A 7,975-nucleotide genomic window follows, 5' to 3' on the forward strand; every position below is an offset into this window, starting at 1 on the left:
TGTTGTTACTTTGTAGCCAATCCATCATCTAAGATGGCCGCCAGCGGGGGACTTAGTTTAACATAGGACCCTATGGGAAATGCATACAAATGACTTCTTCTAGAGAACCACTAAATGGAATGAAACCAAACATGGCATGAATGTTCCTTATAAGGTGCTGACCAAGTGTTGTTACTTTGTAGCCGATCCATCATCCAAGATGGCCGCCAGTGGAGGACTTAGTTTAACATAGGACCCTATGGGAAATTCATACAAATGACTTCTTTTAGAGAACCACTGAGTGGAATGAAACCAAACATGGCATAAATGTTCCTTATGAGGTGCTGACCAAGTGTTGTTACTTTGTAGCTGATCCATCATCCAAGATGGCCGCCAGCGGGGGGACTTAGTTTAACATTGGACCCTATTGGAATTACATACAAACGACATCTTTTAGAGAACCACTGAATGGAATGAAATCAAACATAGCATGAATGTTTCTTATGAGATGCTGACCAAGTGTTGTTACTTTGTCTCCGATCCATCATCCAAGATGGCTGCCAGCGGGGGGCTTAGTTTAACATAGGAACCAAGGAATTGAATGAAATCAAACATAGCATAAATAGTCCTTTCCTTATGAGGTGCTGGCCAAGTGTTGTTACTTTGTAGTCAAATTTTATCTGTTTTTATATGATTTCAAAAACCCAAGTAGAGTCAGGTGAGTGATACAGGCTTTTGAGAGCCTCTAGTTTAGCTCACCTGGCCCGAAGGGCCATGTGAGCTTTTCTCATCACTTTGCTTCCGTCGTCCGTCTTCTGTTAACTTTTACAAAAATCTTCTCCTCTGACACTACTGGGCCAAATTAAACCAAACTTGGCCACAATCATTATTGGGGTATCTAGTTAAAAAAATGTGTCCGATGGCCGCCATGTCTAAAAAATAGAACATAGGGGTAAAATGCAGTTTTTGGCTTATAACTGAAAAACTAAAGCATTTAGAGCAAATCTGACATGGGGTAAAATTGTTTATCAGGTCAAAATCTATCTGCCCTGAAATTTTCAGATGAATCGGACAACCTGTTGTTGGGTTGCTGCCCTGAATTGGTAATTTTAAGGAAATTTTGCTGTTTTTGGTTATTATCTTGAATATTATTATAGATAGAGATAAATTTTAAACTGCAATAATGTACATCAAAGTAAGACCTAAAATTAAGTCAACATGACCAAAATGGTCAATTGACCCCCTAAGGAGTTATCAGGGTTCTCACTAAGGCGAGTCCGTGAGTCCTGGACTCATCAAAATCTGTCTGGACTCACCATTTTCAAAACTGGTGAGTCCACAGATGCATCAAGATTGAAATATTTTGTATAAACTGAACACAGTTAAACACAAATATCATCATTTTATAGCAAAAGTTTAAAAGTGATCTGAATTTGATTTCATTTCATTGCTCTGTTAGGAAATGGAGACTAAAATATTACTTTATATTGCAATAAAATATTTTCTTCTTGCTGTTGGACTCATCATACCTAAAAATGATGAGTCCCTGGACTCGCCTTCAAAAATCCTTAGCGAGAACCCTGAGTTATTGTCCTTTATAGTCAATTTTTAACCATTTTTTGTAAATCTTAGTTATCTTTTTACAAAAATCTTCTCTGAAACTACTGCATCAAATTAATCCAAACTTGGCCACAATAATCTTTAGGGTATCCAGTTTAAAAAATATGTCGGGTGACCCTGCCAACCAACCAAGATGGCTGCCATGGCTAAAAATAGAACATAGGGGTAAAATGCAGTTTTTGGCTTATAACTGAAAAACCAAAGCATTTAGAGCAAATCTGACGTGGGTTAAATTGTTTATCAGGTCAAGATCTATCTGCCCTGAAATTTACAGATGAATCGGACAACCTGTTGTTGGGTTGCTGCCCCTGAATTGGTAATTTTAAGGAAATTTTGCTGTTTTTGTTATTATCTTGAATATTTTTATAGATAGAGATAAACTGTAAACAGCAATAATGTACAGCAAAGTATGACCTAAAATTAAGTCAACATGACCAAAATGGTCAATTGACCCCCTAAGGAGTTATTGTTCTTTACAGTCAATTTTTAACAATTTTCATAAAATTTGTAAATTTTTACTAACATTTTCCACTGAAACTACTGAGCCAAGTTCATTATAGATAAAGATAATTGTAAGCAGCAAGAATGTTCAGTAAAGTAAGATTTACAAACACATCACCATCACCAAAACACCATTTTGTCATGAATCCATCTGCTTCCTTTGTTTAATATTCTCAAACACCAAGGTGAGCGACAGGCTCTTTACAGCCTCTAGCTTGCAACCATGATGGTGTGGGAAAATCACATTTGGCAGTAGAAGCCATCTTATAGCAATAATTCATCATTTTTCCCGAATTTTTCATAATCTGGGCATAAAATTCCTTAAAATTTCCATATTTGTTAGATACGATTTTTACATTTGCTTGGCCTGTCATAGTTTTGTAGGTCACGAGTCTTGATCACTGGAATGTAAACAAACCGGCAACTCTGTTTGGAAGGGATTTTCCCTGTGTTTTACTATTAAAAAATCGATTTAAAGATTGGTAGAAAGGGGAATTAGTAAAAATGGCGATTTTGACAAAGATTTTTTTATTTTAATAATTTTTTACCTGTTTCAACCTCATGTTTTGGTTTCACTTATCCACGTTGTTCTTTACGATATATAGAACGCCGCTCAGCTGGAAAGTGACGTCACAGGTCTTCTGCATGCGCGATAAATAAATACAATGATGGCGGACGAACTTGTGGGTTGGAGGAACTTCAGGGGTTGAAGGATATAAACTGTAAGAATTGTTTAAGATTCAGAATAAAAAATCCTCATAAGTTATAAAGTTTTTTCTACAGTAAAATTGATATATATTTGAAGATCTGTGACTTGTTGATAATTATACCCCCGCTTTAAAAAAGGGGGGGTATACTGTTTTACCTCTGTCTGTCAGTCCGTCCGTCCGTCCGTCCATCAGTCCGTCCGTCCGTCAGTCAGTCCGTCCCATGAAACTTTCGTCACTTTTTTCTCAGGAACTACACATCCACCCTTTCTGTAATTTGGTATCAACATTTATATATGTCAGCCATACCGTGTGATGCGTTTTCAGATTCATCACTTGACAACTTCCTGTTTACCGAACACTTGTCTGATTTTACACATGATAGCCAAGTTGAAAATTTTCGTCACATTTTTCTCAGGAACTACAATACAAGGATTTCTGAAATTTGGTTTCAGGATTTTTATAAGTCAGCTATACCGTGTGATGCGTTTTCAGATTCATCACTCGACAACTTCCTGTTTACCGAACACTTGCATATTTTTACACTATTAATATTATCCACTTGCGGCGGGGGTATCATCAGTGAGCAGTAGCTCGCAGTTTCACTTGTTAGAATTGATTGTGAAGTCATACTTGAATGTTCAGGACTGTCCTCGATTGTGTGGGTTGACTTGCTGAAATTTAACTGTAGATAGGGTCCAATAAAAGGACTGTTACATTTTACTGTTCAACCGTATAAATAGGTCTTGCAGGCAGCCTCATTGCACCTATGATTATTGATAATTTGAAACTCTACTATCTTATATAAACTTTATTATAAGAATATTCTTAGTAAGAGAATATTTTTGTATTAATTAAAATATGTTTGATTTTGCTCCAGTTCAGGTCAACTGAAGGGTAATGGAGAAGCTGACAATGCACAGTATACAACAGGAACTTGTAGCATGAGACATGGATGTCAACAGTGTCGTCTGCAGGCTAGGTGTAAAAGTAAGAACATGTTCAGAAGACACAGTTATAATCTCCACTTATTGAAGGGAGGGTCTGGAGTAATTGTTAGTGTATATTTATTAAATGTAAACTTAAAAAAAAAGAACTTATTTTCAAATTTGGTGTATAAAATTATGAATTATTTCTCTTTGGTCCCAATTTTGACTTTATTACAAAAATAAGACATGGGCTTACTGTACCAAACAAACTGTAAGCAGGACAAAATATTGTACAGAAGGATTTCAATGAAGATTGCTGATAAGTAGTTCTTTTCAGTCATATTTATACAGAGAAACCAAAAGTCATACAGTCAGCAAAACTTCTAGTGTTTAAATGTAATATGACATTCAATAGAACTTGTTTTGTGTCAATATTTTCCTCAGTCAGTTCATTTAAAAAATGAAAGGTCACATTATTTATATTTAATTTTTGAGTCATTCTTATATTACAGAGTTTGATTGTGGCTGCCAAAATGGAGGTCATTGTCACATGGTCACTGGAGAATGCATCTGTAATGATGGTTACTATGGTAGCAAATGTGAATCATTTGATTACTGCAGCTTTTATGAAAAACAGAATGGACAGAGTGCTTGTGGATCAGGGGGTAAGGATGTTCTTATTAAAACAAAGTTATGGTCTGAGACCACAATTATTTCGTAGTGCATTTCTTTTAGAACATAAATGAAAATTAAAAAAATCCCACCTACGCTTTCTCAATGAAATTTTTACAGTGTGTTGTACTACTTTTGGGACAAATTATGTAAAAATTATAGAAAACTTCATCGGCTCTAACTCAAAATATGGACAATTTCATGTTTAGGGCATCTTGAAATCTTTTAACAGCTTCAGAAGTGCTAATTTTTAACCTTTTTCAGCTGGACCAAATCACTACTTTCCTTTACAATTCTGGACCCAATTTTTTTTACAGTGTATATGTATTCAATCCACCTAATTATAGTTCATCTAGACACATGCAAAAGAATTTCTTCATTTAATGTGTTTCCCTCAGTTTTAGTTTGTAACCCGGATTTGTTTTTTTATCATTTGATTAATGAATTCCGAACAGCAGTATACTACTGTTGCCTTTACCTTTTCCCATATTAATTTTTCAAATTTTAAGCACAAATGTTTAATATATTTGAACTAGTCGTTTTATAAAATGGTATTAAACATTGCCATGAAATAGTTTGGCTTAGATTTTAAAAGACTTTGTCCCATGTCTTATATATGTAGTGTTGTTTGACAACATTGATTATTTTGATCAACATCTTTCAACTTTGTGTATGGGCCTTGATGGCAGAGTGGTCTAAATAGTCAGACTACTGTATCACCAGCATGTCAACACTAAGGCTGTCAGTCTGAATCCTGTATGGGACAGGACAGTTGCACTCAACTCCAATCTTTATTGAACAAGATTGTCAGTTTTCCTTGTGAGGGTAAGCGGTTCTCTCCGGGCACATAGTCTCACTCCACCAATAAAAACTTGACTGGCACCATAGTGTTGAAAATAGAGTTTTTAAAACACCAATAAATCACTAGACCAATCCAACTTTTTGTTGACATCAATTACTATTAAGAAAAAAAAACATAGTGAAAAATGAAAAATGGTGTTTGAATATGATGGCCAAAATTATTGGTTGACAGAGTAAACAGATATTTATATCGTGATAAATATTAATGATTAAAGATTATTAAACTCACAACTAATATTTTAAATTCATGAAGAATTGGAAAAAAAGCTATACCGACTAACACTAACAGTTTGAAGCTGTTTACCATATTCTGTGTTAATAACAGTTGTAATGATATCATCTTTCAGGTATATATAAAGCCGTACCAGCTAACAGTGTGAAGCTGGTTACCCTATTCTGTGCTTAGATTCTGTGTTGTAATGATGTACCTATATTTTTAATGATATCTTCTTTCAGGTATATGTAATGCTGTCCCAGCTAACAGTGTGAAGCTGGTTACCCTATTCTGTGCTCAGATTCTGTGTTGTAATGATGTACCTATATTTTAATGATATCTTCTTTCAGGTATATGTAATGCTGTCCCAGCTAACAGTGTGAAGCTGGTTACCCTATTCTGTGCTTAGATTCTGTGTTGTAATGATGTACCTATATTTTTAATGATATCTTCTTTCAGGTATATGTAATGCTGTCCCAGCTAACAGTGTGAAGACATATGGTGGAGACAATGTTGGTGATCATTGTATATTTCCTTTCACCTATAACGGTACCTCATATGGTACCTGTATTGAAAGCAATGATGTAAGGGTCTTTATCATTTTAATACCCCATTTATGGGCATTATAAAATTGAGAATGGAAATGGGGAATGTGTCAAAGAGACAACAACCCGACCATGTAACAGACATTATGTTTTCTGGTCTGCGCATCCGTTCGTCTGTTCATTCGTTTGTTCATTCGTTCGTCGGTTTGTCTGTTCGTTTGTCTGTCCTTCTTCAGGTTCCTTATGATATGATCGTTCTAATTTTAATGCAAAATTACAGGTCTGACCCTAATTTCACTGTCAACTGAACACAGAAAATGACAGGGCATCTGTGTACTATGGACACATTCTTGTTGTGATTTACTTTTATCTTTACTGTAATTCTCTAAAAGTATACTTTTTTGTCAAGCTTTTTTCAAAGTTAGACAATATCAGTTATTGTCCCAGTCAGTAGCTGCATATACTTCTGTTACCAAAATTTAAGAGAAAAAGGTTAAAGTAAAGAGGTTAAGTGTAGCAGGACACTGCCATTCTAACAATTTAAAAATTGACAGTGCAGTAATGCATGAAAGCAGTTACTTTTATCATATCTACATATGTGAACATTATTTTCAATGCTGAAAGAGTACAGATTTGTCCAGATATGTGCAGATTTTTTTCAGTTTTATGATTAAGTGTAATTTGAAGCTGCATAATTACTTATCTTAAAAGAAAGCATTTACTTGTAGTGACAGAAGAAATAATAATTCACACAATTTTATGGCCAGATTTCTCAATTCTTGATTAGGTTGGTCCACCATTTTCTTGTGGGTCTGTTTTTGATGGCACAAGAGAAGGATATGTTGATTTAGGAATGTGGTCCCCTGGCTCAGTCTACACAATGGCTGCATGGGTTAGACCAGACAAGGCAGATGGAGTCAGGAGGGTAAGTACGTATACAATATACAGTCATAAATTGAAACCTTTGCTCAATTTCACTGCTTGCAATGTTATATTTTGGTAATGCAATATGAAGTTGTGCAATTAAGAAAAATATCTCTGAAAAGCTGACAAAAAAGTGACAATTTTCTTCTTTTTAAAAATAAATCCACGAAATATTGTCACTCTGTTCTTAGAAGCCATCAGGAAAAATGCAGATAATATTTATTTTGAACATTATTTCAAAATCAATGCCCTTGGAAGAAAATTTGATGATAATTTAAATTGAACATTAATCCGTTTGTAGCAAATTGGAAAAGAAGAAAGATTGAAATAATGTACATATGTTTATTTTATTATTGCAGACAATAATTGGAGGAGTGGGTGACTGTCTAGATTATGGTATCTATCATTTTGAGAACTTCTGGGTTTACTACAAAGGAACAGACAGTGCATGTACTCGTGGAATTGACACAGGTGTCAGGATCCAGACTGGAGAGTGGTATCTAGTGGCAGCAATCCAGAATGGCACTCATGTTATAAGTTATGTTAATGGTAAACAGAGTGCTGTTAAGGTATGAGACGTATTGTGTTGGGCCATATTATTTTTGGTCGAGCCTGCGACTTTTGTCGCAGAAAGCTCAACATAGGGATAGTGATCTGGCGGCGGCAGCAACGGGGGCATTAGGTAATTTCTTAAAACCTTTATATTTTAGAAGGTGGAAGACCGGGATGCTTCATACTTTGTATATGGATGCCTCATGTTACGAAGTTTCCATCAGTCACATATCCAATGTCCTTGACCTCATTTCCATGGTTCAGTGGCTACTTGAAAAAAAAGTTAAGATTTTTTGTAATGTTAAATTCTCTCTTATTATAAGTAATATGATAACTATATTGGTATGTACTGACCTTGCAAAATCCTCATGCCCGTCAGACATTTTTTACTTAACCTCGACCTCATTTCATGGATCAGTTCACAAGGTTAAGTTTTGGAGGTCAAGTCCATATCTCAGATACTTTAAGCAA

At 35.2% G+C, this 7,975-nt stretch overlaps 2 protein-coding genes across 3 annotated transcripts in view; one reads left to right on the forward strand and one right to left on the reverse strand.

Annotated features, from left to right (window-relative positions):
- Nucleotides 1-7,975, reverse strand: part of LOC143064068 (KAT8 regulatory NSL complex subunit 2-like) — a 486,386-nt gene that overhangs the window by 180,215 nt on the left and 298,196 nt on the right. The gene's annotated exons all lie outside the window — the stretch shown is intronic.
- Nucleotides 1-7,975, forward strand: part of LOC143064062 (uncharacterized) — a 135,926-nt gene that overhangs the window by 23,741 nt on the left and 104,210 nt on the right. For both annotated transcript variants that reach the window (XM_076236575.1, XM_076236576.1), the window contains 5 exons: nucleotides 3,688-3,797; nucleotides 4,249-4,401; nucleotides 5,943-6,067; nucleotides 6,816-6,953; nucleotides 7,312-7,521. In XM_076236575.1, coding sequence (XP_076092690.1) covers nucleotides 3,688-3,797; nucleotides 4,249-4,401; nucleotides 5,943-6,067; nucleotides 6,816-6,953; nucleotides 7,312-7,521 — 736 coding nt within the window. The remainder of the gene's footprint in view (nucleotides 1-3,687; nucleotides 3,798-4,248; nucleotides 4,402-5,942; nucleotides 6,068-6,815; nucleotides 6,954-7,311; nucleotides 7,522-7,975) is intronic.

This window comes from Mytilus galloprovincialis, chromosome 2, assembly GCF_965363235.1.
Source record: "Mytilus galloprovincialis chromosome 2, xbMytGall1.hap1.1, whole genome shotgun sequence".
In the NCBI taxonomy this organism is placed as follows: Eukaryota; Metazoa; Mollusca; class Bivalvia; order Mytilida; family Mytilidae; genus Mytilus; species Mytilus galloprovincialis.